Source organism: Pristiophorus japonicus, chromosome 20 (genome assembly GCF_044704955.1).
Source record: "Pristiophorus japonicus isolate sPriJap1 chromosome 20, sPriJap1.hap1, whole genome shotgun sequence".
NCBI classification, from domain to species: Eukaryota; Metazoa; Chordata; class Chondrichthyes; family Pristiophoridae; genus Pristiophorus; species Pristiophorus japonicus.
The window spans coordinates 88,713,121-88,730,609 of NC_091996.1; the positions used below are offsets into that span (position 1 = coordinate 88,713,121).

At 51.2% G+C, this 17,489-nt stretch overlaps 1 protein-coding gene across 1 annotated transcript in view; it reads right to left on the reverse strand.

The window, feature by feature from the left end:
• LOC139232819 (zonadhesin-like) overlaps positions 1-17,489 on the reverse strand; it is a 197,652-nt gene that overhangs the window by 72,664 nt on the left and 107,499 nt on the right. The window contains exons 32-37 of the mRNA XM_070863314.1: positions 17,137-17,238; positions 12,596-12,765; positions 9,891-10,090; positions 6,874-7,015; positions 2,541-2,788; positions 432-609 (exon numbers count right to left, since the gene is read on the reverse strand). Coding sequence (XP_070719415.1) covers positions 432-609; positions 2,541-2,788; positions 6,874-7,015; positions 9,891-10,090; positions 12,596-12,765; positions 17,137-17,238 — 1,040 coding nt within the window. The remainder of the gene's footprint in view (positions 1-431; positions 610-2,540; positions 2,789-6,873; positions 7,016-9,890; positions 10,091-12,595; positions 12,766-17,136; positions 17,239-17,489) is intronic.

The window sequence follows — 17,489 nt, forward strand, 5'->3', positions numbered from 1 at the left end:
AACGGCCTCGCTCTAATTCCCCCTTGTTCTGGACTCTCCTTCAGCAGAGGAAATCATTTCTCTCTCTCTACCCAATCAAATCCCTTTAACGGAGTGACTCCTGCCAATGACAGGAAGTTCAATGTTCTTTTACTACTGGCAATTTCCCTCACAGCCCGCTCCCTCCCGACATGTTCCCCGCTCCCTCCCAGCATTTAAAAACACATTTCTTAACGAACCCGCTCCCGTTAACGAACCCTGCACGGGCCGCTTCTGGTTCGTTGGCAGCAGTCGCGCCTCTCCGTTAAGCGCCCTCTATTCGCTGCGCCTCTGAACCCTCTACAATCGCGGGAACGCAAGCCGAGCGCGCGCAACCTTAGCGCCTCGTGATTTTACCCCCAATGCCGGCGCGAGAGGGTGGGCAGGCGACTCCCGGCGTTCCCGGAGCTTACCGCAGAGGCCGCAGAGCTGTCCCGCGTAGGAGGAGGGAACGGTGACGTCCACGTGGTGGTTCCCGTCGTACCGCACCCACAGGCCGAAGTCGGTCTCCAGCGAGACGTAGCCCCCGCTGACCCGCACCTCCACCTGGCCGTCGACAATGATGGGAGTGCTGACCCTCTGCCCGTTGAACTGCAAGAGACGCGCGCACACGCTGTCAGAAGTGTGGTCATGTACGCACCCGTGAGTACGCCCACAGGTTTGTCGAGCTGTTGACGCGGCCTTCCGCGAGAGGTGGGCGCCGGAGGGACTGGAGTGCATCATCAGCCCCGGCAACCAAATATTCATTTTATATGTTTCAAAGTTTCATTTGTTTTATTGCTGGGTCCCCCTTCCCTTTTAGCCAGGGGGCACTTGTATAATTTTGTGGTTTTAGTGCCTAAAAACACCCCACAAAAAAACCCCCAAAAAACCCCCCCAAAAAAACGAGAAAACAAAAAAAACCAACCTCCCCCCCAAAAAAAAAACCAAAAATCATAAAAAAAACAACCCCCCCCCAAAAAAACCAAAAAAAAACCCCAAAATCATAAAATAAAACAAAAAAAACCCCAAAAAACAAAAAAGGGCACTTGTAAACTGTTTGGAGCATCTCTCCACACCCCCCCCCCCCTTTAATAAGGGAGCACTTGATTTAATGTTTATTTATTGTTCTCGCAAAAGAGTTGTAGAGCTGTTGGGGCACGTGATGAATTGATTACAACAAAATAGTTGTAGAGCTGTTGACACGGCCTTCCGCGAGAGGTGGGCGCCGGAGGGACTGGAGTGCATCATCACCCCCGGCAACCAAATTTTAATTTGATCCGTTTAATGTCCAATGTTTAATTTGTTTTAATTTGCCGGTTTTAGTGCCCTCCCCTTTTAGCCAGGGGGCACTTGTATAATTTGTGTTTTGGTGCCCTCAAAAAAAAAAGCCCCAAAAAACAAGGGGGCACCTGAAAAGTTTTATTTTTTGGAGTGTGCCCCCCATTCCTTTAATCAGGGGGCACTTGAAAGTATTACAACAAAATAGTTGTAGAGCTGTTGACGCAGCCTTCCGTGAGAGGTGGGCGCCGGAGGGACTGGAGTGCTTCATCATACCTGACAAGCAAATTTTGATTTAATTTATGTTTCTGGTTAAAAGTTAATTGGTTCAATTGTCAGTTTTAGTGCCCCCCCATTAATAAGGGGACACTTGATTTATGGTCCTATACAAAACAGTTGTAGAGCTGTTGAGTTGGGAGTGGCTTAGCCAGTCACTGGATGTTCACAAGACTCAATAAAACCCCGGCCAGTTGGGTTCGGGGGATCCACGATGGGGCAGGCGATTGTGAGCCTGGTGGATGAACTGGTAATGTGTCATGTGATTGTTAAACCTTTTGTTAATAAACCAACTAGTTCTTAATAGCAACGTGTTGCTATGAATTCTTAAGCAAAGAACCCTTGAAGCAAATATATTAGATCCTGGAAACCTGGCGAGAGACCATCGCCCGCTCGTGTGTAACGGAGCGCACCGCGGTTGCACCAAGTCCCCGCCAGGAGTCTCCGCTCGGCCCCAACCCCGTCACATAAATCTGGGGCAAATGCCGTCAGATGGAACCAAAAGGGCAGGGAGTCCCTCCGCTGGGTGTCCTGGCGGTCAGGAACCGTCGCATCTCTGGAGGACGATTGTGCCGGCTTTCATGTGAGGCCTGAGGACCCCGTCTGCTCTCTTTTTTGTGTGGACGGAGAAGATCCTATAGCCACTATTGGGAGGAGTTCTTCCCCCGGTGTCCCGGGGCCAATATTTATCTCTCAATCAACGACACTAAAACAGAGATTTTCTGGGTCGCATTGCTGTGGGAGCTTGCTGCGGGCAAGTTGGCTGCCATATTTTCAATACAACACTGACTCTACTTAAAAAAACAAAGAGTAAAGTGATTTGGGACATCCTGAGATCGGGGGAAAGCGTGGTAGCAATGCCTCTAGTAGCAACAAAGTGGGCTTCAATGGGGAGAGTTCAACAGCAGGAGTCTGGATTGGGGGGGGGACTGTTGTTCAACCGATGAGGACCTCTTCGCTCCCCTCCACAACCCCGAGGTACTCACGATAACTCTGCGGTTCTTCATGAGGGTGACGCGGTGCCCATAGACCTCGATGTGGACGGCCTTGACGTAGGAGACACGTGTGGTGGAGCCCCGATGTTCGTTGCTGGTTTCCACGCTGAAGGGGGGCAGGTCGGACGAGGCGTTGCACAGCTTGGCGAAGGTGTAGGTGCAGTTCCCCATGAAGTCGTAGAAGACCCCGTCGAAGGTTCTGTAGTGGGGGTCCCCGGAGGCGCTGCACGTTTCCTGGCCTGCGGCGAGACGGCAGAATCGTGGGGTTGGGGGCGGTATACAAGCATGGATGGCGGATCGGTTAACGCACAGAAACCAGAGAGTAGGAATAAACAGGCCATTTTCGGGTTGGCAGGCTGCAACTAATGGGGTGCCACAAGGATCAGTGCTTGGGCCCCAGCTATTCATAGAAACATAGAAAATAGGAGCAGGAGTAGGCCATTCGGCCCTTCGAGCCTGCACCGCCATTCAATATGATCGAGGCTGATCCTCTATCTTAACACCATATTCCCGCTTTTTCCCCATACCCCTTGATGCCTTTTGTTTCTAGAAATCTATCTATCTCCCGCTTAAATATGTTCAGTGACTTGGCCACCACAACCTTCTGTGGTAGAGAATTCCACAGGTTCACCACCCTCGGAGTGAAAACATTTCTCCTCATCTCGCTCCTAAATTTCCTACCCCGTATCCTGAGACTGTGACCCCTTGTTCTAGACTTCCCAGCCCCGGGGGGGGAACATCCTCCCCGCATCCAGTCTGTCCAACCCAGTCAGAATTTTATACGTTTCAATGAGATCCCCTCTCATTCTTCTAAACTCTAGTGAATACAGGCCCAGTCGACCCAATCTCTCCTCATACGACAGTCCTGCCATCCCAGGAATCAGTCTGGTGAACTTTCGTTGCACTCCCTCTGTGGCAAGTATATCTATGTCGATGATTTGGATGAGGGGACCAAATGTAAGGTATCCAGGTTTGCTGATGATACTGTACAAAGTTGTACTGACCCTGGCCAAAGACCAGTCCCGCCCTAAGGGGAGGAAGTGCATCCGGGAGGGCGCTGAGCACCTCGAGTCTCGTCGCCGAGAGCGTGCAGAAAGCAAGCGCAGGCAGCGGAAGGAGCGTGCGGCAAACCAGTCCCACCCTCCCTTTCCCTCAACCACTGTCTGTCCCACCTGTGACAGAGACTGTAATTCCCGTATTGGACTGTTCAGCCACCCGAGAACTCACTTTTGGAGTGGAAGCAAGTCTTCCTCGACTCCGAGGGACTGTCTGTGATGGTGATGATGACAAAGATACTTGGGAATGTAAGTTGTGAGGAGGATGCAAAGAGGCTTCAAAGGGGATATGGACAGGCTAAGTGAGTGGGCAAGAACATGGCAAATGGAATATAATGTGGAAAAATGTGAAGTTATCCACTTTGGTAGGAAAAGCAGAGTATTTTTTAAACGGTGAGAGATTGGGAAGTGTTGGTGTTCAGAGGGACCTGGGTGTCCTTGTACACCAATCACTGAAAGTTAACATGCAGGTACAGCAAGCAATTAAGAAAGCAAATGGTGTGTTGGCCTTTATTACAAGAGGATTGGAGTATAAGAGTAAAGACGTCTTACTGCAATTATATCGGGCCCTGGTGAGACCACACCTGGAGTATTGTGCATAGTTTGGGTCTCCTTACCTAAGGAAGGATATACTTGCCATAGAGGGAGTGCAACGAAGGTTCACCAGACTGATTCCTGGGATTGGGGGGTTGTCCTATGAGGAGAGATTGAGTAGACTAGGCCGATATTCTGAAGCCAGGGGAAGAAATTCCTCCTCATCTCCGTTTTAAATGGGCGACTCCTTATTCTGAGACTATGCTCCTTAGCTCTAGATTTCCCCCACGAGGGGAAACATCCTCTCTGCATCCACCCTGTCCAGCTCCCTCAGAATCTTGTACGTTTCAATAAGATCACCTCTCAGTCTTCTAAACTCCAATGAGTACAGGCCCAACCTGCTCAACCTTTCCTCATAAGACAACCCCTTCATCTCGGGAATCAACCGAGTGAACCTTCTCTGAACAACCTCCAATGCAAGTATATCCTTCCTTAAATATAGAGACTAAAACTGCACGCAGTACTCCAGGTGTGGCCTCACCAACACCCTGTACAGTTGTAGCAGAATGTCCTTACTACTATACCCCCTTGCAATAAAGGCCAACATTCCATTTGCCTTCCTGATTACTTGCTGTACCTGCATACTAACTTTTCATGTTTCATGTACAAGGACCCCCAGATCCCTCTGTACCGCAGCATTTTGTAATATCTCCCCACTTAAATAATAATTTGCTTTTTTATTTTTCCTATCAAAGTGGATAACCTCACATTTTCCCACATTATTCTCCATTATTTGCCCGTTCATTTAGCCTGTCTATAATCCCTTTGCAGATTATAAGAACATAAGAACATAAGAATTAGGAACAGGAGTAGGCCATCTAGCCCCTCGAGCCTGCTCCGCCATTCAATAAGATCATGGCTGATCTGGCCGTGGACTCAGCTCCACTTACCCACCCGCTCCCCGTAACCCTTAATTCCCTTATTGGTTAAAAATCTATCTATCTGTGACTTGAATACATTCAATGAGCTAGCCTCAACTGCTTCCTTGGGCAGAGAATTCCACAGATTCACAACCCTCTGGGAGAAGAAATTCCTTCTTAACTCGGTTTTAAATTGGCTCCCCCGTATTTTGAGGCTGTGCCCCCAAGTTCTAGTCTCCCCGATCAGTGGAAACAACCTCTCTGCCTCTATCCTGTCTATCCCTTTCATGATTTTAAATGTTTCTATAAGACCACCCCTCATCCTTCTGAACTCCAACAAGTAAAGACCCAGTCTACTCAATCTATCATCATAAGGTAACCCCCTCGTCTCCGGAATCAGCCTAGTGAATCGTTTCTGTACCCCCTCCAAAGCCAGTATATCCTTCCTTAATTAAGGTGACCAAAACTGCACGCAGTACTCCAGGTGCAGCCTTACCAATACCCTATACAGTTGCAGCAGGACCTCCCTGCTTTTGTACTCCATCCCTCTCGCAATGAAGGCCAACATTCCATTCGCCTTCCTGATTACCTGCTGCACCTGCAAACTAACTTTTTGGGATTCATGCACAAGGACCCCCAGGTCCCTCTGCACCTCAGCATGTTGTAATTTCTCCCCATTCAAATAATATTCCCTTTTACTGTTTTTTTTCCCAAGGTGGATGACCTCACACTTTCAGACATTGTATTCCATCTGCCAAACCTTAGCCCATTCGCTTAACCTATCTAAATCTCTTTGCAGCCTCTCTGTGTCCTCTACACAACCCGCTTTCCCACTAATCTATGTGTCATCTGCAAATTTTGTTACACTACACTCTGTCCCCTCTTCCAGGTCATCTATGTATGTTGTAAACAGTTGTGGTCCCAGCATCGATCCTTGTGGCACACCACTAACCACCGATTTCCAACCTGAAAAGGACCCATTTATCCCGACTCTCTGCTTTCTGTTAGCCAGCCAATTCTCTATCCATGCTAATACATTTCCTCTGACTTCCTGTACCTCTATCTTCTGCAGTAACCTTTTGTGTGGCACCTTATCGAATGCCTTTTGGAAATCTAAATACACCACATCCATCGGTACACCTCTATCCACCATGCTCGTTATATCCTCAAAGAATTCCAGTAAATTAGTTAAACATGATTTCCCCTTCATGAATCCATGCTGCGTCTGCTTGATTGCACTATTCCTATCTAGATGTCCCGCTATTTCTTCCTTAATGATAGTTTCAAGCATTTTCCCCACTACAGATGTTAAACTAACCGGCCTATAGTTACCAGCCTTTTGTCTGCCCCCTTTTTTAAACAGAGGCGTTACATTAGCTGCTTTCCAATCCGCTGGTACCTCCCCAGAGTCCAGAGAATTTTGGTAGATTATAACGAATGCATCTGCTATAACTTCCGCCATCTCTTTCAATACCCTGGGATGCATTTCATCAGAATTCTTTGCATCCTCCACACAACTTGCTTTCTCACCTATCTTTGTAGCGTCAGCAAATTTGGCTACATTGTACTCAATCCTTTTATCCGAGTCATTAATACAGATTAATATAGGCCTTATCAAATGCCTTCTGGAAATCCAAATATACGGCATCTACTGGTTCCCCTTTATCCACCCTGCTCATTACATCCTCAAAGAACTCCAGCAAATTTGTCAAACGTGATTTCCCTTTCATAAAACCATGCTGACTCTGCTTGACTGTGTTATGATTTTCTCAATGTCCCGCTACTACTTCCTCAATGATGAAAGCAGAACGCTACCTTTAGGGTGGCAACCGTAGATGCCATCCAGCAGATTGCAGTTCTCCGAATCTGAGCAGCTTGCGCTCCGACACTTGGTTTTGTTTGGACTGACGCAGGTACATTTCTCGGTGCATTTGGGTAGATACCAGGATTCATTGATCTGTTGAGAAGACAGAAGCTCCATCATTAACCAGTTCCAATTAGATTGAGTGGTTTAATGGTTGGTAATGGATGTAACCGCGGAAAAGAGGCAGGCAGTCGGGCTGAACGACCCCCTCGACCGCCCTCTGCCTGGACCGGCTGATGGACCCCTTGGCCAGGCCCCGGGAGTCTGGAGGAGTCCGTGTTCAATGTCTATGTTCAGTGTGAGAGGTTGCAGCCCCTCGTCCATTATTTGAAGGGGCTGCTCCTCAAATTCTGGTTGCACTTCAGTCCCACACTCCTGATCTTTGGGCACCCGGTGCGGAGGGGGGCGCAGGGCAGGTCCGAGGGCCTCCTCGTAGGACTGCTCCTGGGGCCTGGCTAAGGGGGCCATCAGCCGGTCCAGGCAGCGGGCGGTCGAAGGGGCCGTTCAGCCCGACTGCCTGCCTCTCTTCCGCGGTTACATCCGGGCCAGGGTGTCCCTGGAGATGGAGCACGCGGTGTCCACCGGTACGCTCGCGGCCTTCCGCGAGAGGTGGGCGCCAGAGGGACTGGAGTGCATCATCACCCCCGGCAACCAAATTTTAATTTGATCATTTAAGTTTAAAGTTTCATTTGTTTAATTTGCCGGTTTTAGTGCCCCCCTTTTAGCCAGGGGTCACTTGTATAATTTTTGTTTTTACTGCCCTAAACCCCGCCCCCCCGTCTCCTCCCCCAAAAAGGGGACACTGAAAAAAATTACTTTGGAGCGTGACCCCAAATGCAGGGGGCATTTGTTTAAAGTGCACAACGAAAATAGTTGTAGAGCTGTTGAGGTGGGAGTGGCTTAGCCAGTCACGTGATGTTCACAAGACTCAATAAAACCCCGGCCAGTTGGGTTTGGGGGATCCGCGATGGGGCAGGTGGTTGTGAGCCTGGTGGATGAACGGGTAACGTGTGGCGTGATTGTTAAACCTTTTGCTAATAAACCAACTAGTTCTTAATAGCAATGTGTTGGGATGGATTCTTCAGCAAAGAACCCATGAAACAAATACATTAGAGGTAGATTGGGCCTATACTCTCTGGAGCTTAGAAGAATAAGAGGCGATCTCATTGAAACATACAAAATTCTGAGGGGGGATTAACAGGGTAGATGCAGGGTAGACTCTCCCCCGGGCTGGAGAGTCTAGAACCAGGGGTCTCAGTCTCAGGATAAGGGGTTGGCCATTTAGGACTGAGATGAGGAGGAATTTCTTCACTCAGAGGGTGGTGAATCTTTGGAATTCTCTGCCCCAGAGGGCTCTGGAGGCTCAGTCTCGGAGTATATTCAAGGCTGAGATCGACAGATTTTTTGATATTAAGGGTATCAAGGGATATAGGGATCGGGCGGGAAAGTGGAGTTGAGGTCGAAGATCAGCCATGATCTTAATGAATGGCAGAGCAGGCTCGAGGGGCCGAATGGCCTGCTCCTGCTCCTAATTCTTATTTTTTTATCTGTAAAGGTTGGGCCTGTTGTATATGCTGACTACGGATGTACGCTCTGTGTGGTCACTGTGAGATTGTATAATAATAAGAACATCAGAACATAAGAATTAGGAACAGGAGTAGGCCATCTAGCCCCTCGAACCTGCTCCGCCATTCAACAAGATCATGGCTGATCTGGCCATGGACTCAGCTCCACTTACCCGCCCGCTCCCCATAACCCTTAATTCCCTTATTGGTTAAAAATCTATCTATCTGTGACTTGAATACATTCAATGAGCTAGCCTCAACTGCTTCCTTGGGCAGAGAATTCCACAGATTCACAACCCTCTGGGAGAAGAAATTCCTTCTCAACTCGGTTTTAAATTTGCTCCCCCGTATTTTGAGGCTGTTCCCCCTAGTTCTAGTCTCCCCGACCAGTGGAAACAACCTCTCTGCCTCTATCTTGTCTATCCCTTTCATTATCTTAAATGTTTCTATAAGATCACCCCTCATCCTTCTGAACTCCAACGAGTAAAGACTCAGTCTACTCAATTTATCATCATAAGATAACCCCCTCATAGAAACATAGAAAATAGGTGCAGGAGTAGGCCATTCGGCCCTTCTAGCCTGCACCGCCATTCAATGAATTCATGGCTGAACATGCAAATTCAGTACCCCCTATCTCCGGAATCAGCCTAGTGAATTGTCTCTGTAACCCCTGCAAAGCTAGTATATCCTTCCTTAAGTAAGGTGACCAAAATTGCACGCAGGTGCGGCCTCAACAACACCCTGTACAGTTGGAGACTTGTTTACCTGATGTACTATCAATAAGGTTTACACCGTGTACAAACATGCTGGCACCACTAGAGGGTGCAACTGGTGGAGACCGGGGGTTTCCTGCCCTGGTGGCAGGGCCCTGTATAAAAGGCTGCACACCATCTGGAGTTTGGAATAAAGGACCAAGGTCACTACAGTTCAAGTATAACGTATTGCCTCGTGGAGTCACTCCATAAGTACACTATAGGCATAACAGGGCCTGTACTCATTGGAGTTTAGAAGACTGAGCGGTGATCTTATTGAAACGTATAAGATTCTGAGCGAGCTTGACAGGATGTTTCCTCTCGTGGGGGAATCTAGAACTAGGGGGAGCATGGTCTCAGAATAAGCGGTCACCCATATAAAACAGAAATGAAGAATTTCTTCTCTGGAATCTTTGGAATTCTCTGCCCCAGAGAGCTGTGGAGGCTGGGTCATTGAATACATTGAAGGCGGAGACAGACAGATTTTTGAGCGATAAGGGAGTGAAGGGTTATGGGGAGCGGGTGGGGAAGTGGAGCTGAGCCCATGATCAGATCAGCCATGATCTTATTGAATGGCGGAGCAGGCTCGAGGGGCCGAATGGCCGACTCCTGCTCCCATTTCTTATGTTGTTGCGTGTGAAGGCTACTCACCACACGATAGTCATCCTGAGTGTCAGTGCACCCACAGTCGGAGAGGGGAACGCAATTGCTATCACTGAGCACGTAGCCGGGATCGCAGTCGCATCCCTCGACGCACTTGCTCGAACAGTCGGACACGTTGGGGTGGAAACAGGTCCTCGGGCATGTACTGGCACACAGTTCGTAGTGGGAGTTTGGCAGACAGGGAGGAGCTGTGACGCAAACGGAAAACGGTTATTCATTCCTGAGCCCCGACTCCCCCGCGAGCGATTCCCAGCCCGCCTTGCCCAAAGACAGGAGCCCACGCATGTGCCGGGGGATGCACGAGGTCGTTGTTGGCCAGGACATGCATCGGGGCTGCTGGACAACGTGACCTCAAATTCTCATCCCTGCTTTCAAATCCCTCCGTGGCCTCGCCCCCCCCCCGCTCTCCTACCTATCCCTGTAATCTCCTCCGAGATCTCTGCACTCCAATTCTGGCCTCTCGAGCATCCCCAGATTCCCATCGCTCCACCATCGGCAGCCGTGCCTTCAGCTGCCCCGGGCCCCGAGCTCTGGAATTCCCTCCCTAAACCTCTCCGCCTCTCTCTCCTCCTTTAAGACGCTCCTTAAAACCAACCTCTCTGACCCAAGCTTTTGGCCACCTGCCCTCATTTCTACTTATGTCAGCTCGGTCTTACATTTTGTTTGATAATCGCTGCTGTGAAGCACCTTAAAGGCGGTATGTAACTGCAAGTTGTTATCGCCATCACTTCACGAGGTAGCGGGCAATAAAGGGGCGCTCCAGATTATAGAGGTCACAGGGTCCGCCTATGGGAGTGACCCGTGACACTGAATCCGAGAGACTATGTAACATAGACCTGAAATGTGTAACGCTGTGCATCGTGGTAGAATCACGGGGCTGGGGTGGGAAACCTTTGGGCGTGTCCAAAACTGTCAGAAAACGAGGTTATATTTTTCAAAGGGGAGTGTGGGGGAGAGGTGCAACGGGCTCGTAACGGTCAGTGCATGGTCAGAGCCTTTCAAGCGTCCAGTTTCAGCGACTGGAGATCGTCCAGCTGAGATTTCCGCACAGGACCCTCCGATCTCTGCCGCGCCCCCCCCCCCCCCTCCCTCCGTCCCCGCGTTGGAAACCCCAGAGTAAAAGAAAGACTTGCATTTATATAGCGCCTTTCACGACCACCAGAAGACATCATCTCAAAGCGCTTTACATCCCATGAAGTACTTTTTGGAGTGTAGTCACTGTTGTAATGTGGGAAACGCCAATTTGCGCACAGCAAGCTCCCACACACACCAATGTGACAATGACCCAGATAATCTGTTTATTTGTTATGTTGATTGAGGGATAAATATTGGCCCCTGGACACCGGGGATAACTTCCCTGCTCTTCTTCGAAATAGTGCCTTGGGATGTTTTACATTCAACTGAGAGAGCAGTCAAGGCTTCGGTTTAACGTCTCATCTGAAAGACGGCGCCTCTGACAATGCGGAGCTCCCTCAGTACTATCCCTTCGACAGTGCGGCGCTCCCTCAGCACTGCCCCTCCGACAGTGCAGCCTCCCTCAGTACTGCCCCTCCGACAGTGCGGCGCTCCCTCAGTACTGCCCCTCCGACAGTGCGGCGCTCCCTCAGTACTGCCCCTCCGACAGTGCGGAGCTCCCTCAGTACTGCCCCTCCGACAGTGCGGAGCTCCCTCAACACTGTCCCTCCGACAGTGCGGCGCTCCCTCAGCACTGCCCCTCCGACAGTGCGGCGCTCCCTCAGTACTGCCCCTCCGACAGTGCGGCGCTCCCTCAGTACTGCCCCTCCGACAGTGCGGCGCTCCCTCAGTACTGACCCTCCGACAGTGCGGCGTTCCCTCAGTAGTGTCCCTCCGACAGAGCAGCCTCCCTCAGTACTGCCCCTCCGACAGTGCGGCGCTCCCTCAGTACTGTCCCTCCGACAGTGTGGAGCTCCCTCAGTACTGCCCCTCCGACAGTGCAGCAATCCCTCAGTACTGCCCCTCCGACAGTGCGGCGCTCCCTCAGTACTGTCCCTCCGACAGAGCAGCCTCCCTCAGTACTGCCCCTCCGACAGTGCAGCAATCCCTCAGTACTGCCCCTCCGACAGTGCGGCAATCCCTCAGCATTGCCCCTCCGACAGTGCGGCGCTCACTCAGCACTGCCCCTCCGACAGTGCGGCGCTCCCTCAGCACTGCCCCTCCGACAGTGCGGCGCTCCCTCAGCACTGCCCCTCCGACGGTGCGGCGCTCCCTCAGCACTGCCCCTCCGACAGTGCGGCGCTCCCTCAGCACTGCCCCTCCGACGGTGTGGCACTCCCTCAGCACTGCCCCTCCGACAGTGCGGCGCTCCCTCAGCACTGCCCCTCCGACAGTGCGGCGCTCCCTCAGCACTGCACTGGGAGTGTCGGCCTGGATTTATGTGCTCAAGTCCCTGGAGTGGGACTCGCACCCACAACCTTCTGACACGGAGGCGAGAGTGCTGCCCACTGAGCCACGGCTGACACTAGTCAGTGAGTGCCTGGCCTTTTTTCTCCTTGGGGTTTCAGCGGAAATCACAGCGGGAGGTTGTCCATGTTACGCCGATGTTCCGCCACAGTCACGGCAGTCCCATTGGGAAATCCACACCCCCCCACCCCGACCCAGGCTCAAAATTTCCAAGTGGGCACTGCCGGCAGTAACGGGCCCACCCCTAGTCACAACGCACGGAGCGCACTTACTGCAGAAGTCGGTCGTTCTCCAGTTGTGCACGGTGGCCCCAGCAGATAGGCAGGCGTCTGTATAAGCCTGCAACTGGTCGCACAGTGGAGGCTGGTAACCCTGGAACTGGCACATGTCATACACGCAATTGGTGAAGTAGGGCTTGGGGTCCACTATCTGAATGCAGTCCCTGTTAATTAGAACAGATGTTACTCCAGGAACAAGTCATCGTCATAGGCGTTCCCTCGTATCGAGGATGACTTGCTTCCTCGCCAAAAAGGGACGGGCTCACAGGTGTTTCAATGAAGAACCCGATATTCCAGATCCCGAACTACATCCTGAAGGGTGGAAGATGCCTGTGGGTGGATTTTTTTAACGTGGGGTGGCCGTTGCACACCAGCCACCACACGGGGCTTGACAGAGCGAGGTCTTGGTCCAGTGGCAAGGGTTAACCAGGACGACTGGAGACCAGCTCTGCTGCACGGACCCAGTGCGCGCACACATATCGCACAGTGTGGGCTGGGCCCGTGCTGCCCCTGGGCCCTCGCCTCCTCTAGGCCCCGAACTCACGACTCTCCCGGGCCCCGGCACAAGTACAGGCTTAGGGTCGCACTCGTCGTCGAAGTGGTTATGGGGCCGTAAAGATACACTCCGGATAATAGGGGACATATGGACCATTTACAGGAGAGTCTGATGGTGTTGAATTCGAGAGATAATCTGAAGGTAATGGACAGGGGCCTACAGTGATTAATGGACAGGGGCCCACAGTGATTAATGGACAGGGGCCCACAGTGATTAATGGACAGGGGCCCACAGTGATTAATGGACAGGGGCCCACAGTGATTAATGGACAGGGGCCCACAGTGATTAATGGACAAGGGCCCACAGTGATTAATGGACAAGGGTCCACAGTGATTAATGGACAAGGGCCCACAGTGATTAATGGACAGGGGCCCACAGTGATTAATGGACAAGGGCCCACAGTGATTAATGGACAGGGGCCTACAGTGATTAATGGACAAGGGCCAACAGTGATTAATGGACAAGGGCCCACAGTGATTAATGGACAAGGGCCCACAGTGATTAATGGACAGGGGCCCACAGTGATTAATGGACAGGGGCCCACAGTGATTAATGGACAGGGGCCCACAGTGATTAATGGACAAGGGCCTACAGTGATTAATGGACAAGGGCCCACAGTGATTAATGGACAGGGGCCCACAGTGATTAATGGACAAGGGCCCACAGTGATTAATGGACAGGGGCTCACAGTGATTAATGGACAAGGGCTCACAGTGATTAATGGACAGGGGCCCACAGTGATTAATGGACAAGGGCCCACGATGATTAATGGACAGGGGCCCACAGTGATTAATGGACAGGGGCCCACAGTGATTAATGGACAAGGGCCCACAGTGATTAATGGACAAGGGCCCACAGTGATTAATGGACAGGGGCCCACAGTGATTAATGGACAGGGGCCCACAGTGATTAATGGACAAGGGCCTACAGTGATTAATGGACAAGGGCCCACAGTGATTAATGGACAAGGGCCCACAGTGATTAATGGACAAGGGCCCACAGTGATTAATGGACAGGGGCCCACAGTGATTAATGGACAAGGGCTCACAGTGATTAATGGACAGGGGCCCACAGTGATTAATGGACAAGGGCCCACAGTGATTAATGGACAAGGGCCCACAGTGATTAATGGACAGGGGCCCACAGTGATTAATGGACAGGGGCCCACAGTGATTAATGGACAGGGGCCCACAGTGATTAATGGATAAGGGCTCACAGTGATTAATGGACAAGGGCCCACAGTGATTAATGGACAAGGGCCCACAGTGATTAATGGACAAGGGCCCACAGTGATTAATGGACAAGGGCCCACAGTGATTAATGGACAGGGGCCCACAGTGATTAATGGACAGGGGCCCACAGTGATTAATGGACAGGGGCCCACAGTGATTAATGGACAGGGACCCACAGTGATTAATGGACAGGGGCCCACAGTGATTAATGGACAGGGGCCCACAGTGATTAATGGACAGGGACCCACAGTGATTAATGGACAGGGACCCACAGTGATTAATGGACAAGAGCCTACAGTGATTAATGGACAGGTGCCTACAGTGATTAATGGATGGGGGCCACTTTACATCCACCTCTTGTTACACCTGACTTGTGAGTGCTGGTGTTGGAGTTCCATGCCTCACCTTGACCAACACCTGTTTACCATCAAAGCCGAAGTGGTAGAAATGTGGTGGGTTGGCGCCACCCGTTTGGGCCCCAGAGGGGTGCTAATGGTACGTTAGAGATCTCCCGCCCGAGCGCTGCGCTGTCAGCGCCTGCCGCGAACTTCAGTGGTTTACCGGCGGCGCTGATGGTTTGCGCTGCGCTCGCGCTGCCCACGTGGTGACTTCACCGCGTGCGCAACACCCCCGTAGCGCCTGCCGCTTCTTCCGACGGGGTAGGCAGTCGGTACGTCGGTGATCCCGGGGCGGTGTCGTCCTGAGAGCAAGGTAAGGGGTGACATCTCATTTATTTAACTTCTATTTATTTGTGGTAGCAGTGGGGAAGTGCGGGTGTCGGTCACATGAAATTTTCAGCGCGGTTTCGTTCCGCGTCTTCTGGCGCCAGAATGGCGGCAATGCAGCGGCAAATAATTGGGTCAGCCTCCTGCCCGACCGCTCCGTTGGTGCCCGAGGAGGAGTGCGGGACTTTTCTCTTCGAGTTCCGCTCTGCTCTTGGGGCGAAACAACGGAATTTCACACTTTGAGGCGGTAGACACCGCCGGGAAATTGTGTTGGGGAAATTGATGGGATTGAAGGCCGATAAATCCCCAGGGCCTGATGGACTGCATCCCAGAGTACTTAAGGAGGTGGCCTTGGAAATAGTGGGTGTCATTTTCCAACATTCCATTGACTCTGGATCAGTTCCTATCGAGTGGAGGGTAGCCAATGTAACCCCACTTTTTAAAAAAGGAGGGAGAGAGAAAGCAGGGAATTATAGACCGGTCAGCCTGACATCAGTAGTGGGTAAAATGATGGAATCAATTATTAAGGATGTCATAGCAGCGCATTTGGAAAATGGTGACATGATAGGTCCAAGTCAGCATGGATTTGTGAAAGGGAAATCATGCTTGACAAATCTTCTGGAATTTTTTGAAGATGTTTCCAGTAAAGTGGACAAAGGAGAACCAGTTGATGTGGTATATTTGGACTTTCAGAAGGCTTTCGACAAGGTCCCACACAAGAGATTAATGTGCAAAGTTAAAGCACATGGGATTGGGGGTAGTGTGCTGACGTGGATTGAGAACTGGTTGTCAGACAGGAAGCAAAGAGTAGGAGTAAATGGGGACTTTTCAGAATGGCAGGCAGTGACTAGTGGGGTGCCGCAAGGTTCTGTGCTGGGGCCCCAGCTGTTTACATTGTACATTAATGATTTAGACGAGGGGATTAAATGTAGTATCTCCAAATTTGCGGATGACACTAAGTTGGGTGGCAGTGTGAGCTGCGAGGAGGATGCTATGAGGCTGCAAAGTGACCTGGATAGGTTAGGTGAGTGGGCAAATGAATGGCAGATGAAGTATAATGTGGATAAATGTGAGGTTATCCACTTTGGTGGTAAAAACAGAGAGACAGACTATTATCTGAATGGTGACAGATTAGGAAAAGGGAAGGTGCAACGAGACCTGGGTGTCATGGTACATCAGTCATTGAAGGTTGGAATGCAGGTACAGCAGGCGGTTAAGAAAGCAAATGGCATGTTGGCCTTCATAGCAAGGGGATTTGAGTACAGGGGCAGGGAGGTGTTGCTACAGTTGTACAGGGCCTTGGTGAGGCCACACCTGGAGTATTGTGTACAGTTTTGGTCTCCTAACTTGGGGAAGGACATTCTTGCTATTGAGGGAGTGCAGCGAAGATTCACCAGACTGATTCCCGGGATGGTGGGACTGACCTATCAAGAAAGACTGGATCAACTGGGCTTGTATTCACTGGAGTTCAGAAGAATGAGAGGGGACCTCATAGAAACGTTTAAAATTCTGACGGGTTTAGACAGGTTAGATGCAGGAAGAATGTTCCCAATGTTGGGGAAGTCCAGAACCAGGGGACACAGTCTAAGGATAAGGGGTAAGACATTTAGGACCGAGATGAGGAGAAACTTCTTCACCCAGAAAGTGGTGAACCTGTGGAATTCTCTACCACAGAAAGTAGTTGAGGCCAATTCACTAAATATATTCAAAAGGGAGTTAGATGAAGTCCTTACTACTCGGGGGATCAAGGGGTATGGCGAGAAAGCAGGAAGGGGGTACTGAAGTTTCATGTTCAGCCATGAACTCATTGAATGGCGGTGCAGGCTAGAAGGGCTGAATGGCCTGCTCCTGCACCTATTTTCTGTGTTTCTATGTTTCTAAGGGCTAAGCGGTGTCACCACCTCAATGGGATGGGGTGCCACCCAATTTTACAGCCCCAATAACCGGGTGAACTCCGTGCAGACCCTGTCTGCGAGGGGCTCTGAAATCACCCCGTTTGCCGAACGAGCCAAGGCTCCTAACCTGAACGGTCCGCTTGGGTCGACGATGAGGCCACATTGGTCAGTGCTGATCACCTGGTCGTAGATATCCTTCTCACACGGAGTTGGTTCGATCGAGCGGCATCTGGAACACAGAGCGGAAATCAGCAGGCCCTGCGCAGTACCGCCGCAGGACAGCGGGATACCTGGAGAGTGGCCACGGCCTGATTTCAGGCACATAACCAGTGGAGCACAGTTGGCGTGGGGCCCTCAACAGGGTGGCCTGCGCCTGGCCCCCTCCCTCGCTCGCATTAATCGCACGAGCTGCCGGCAGCACCAAGGGAGCGCCGCACCGTCTTTCGGACGCGACGTTAAACCGCGGCCGCAACTGCCCTC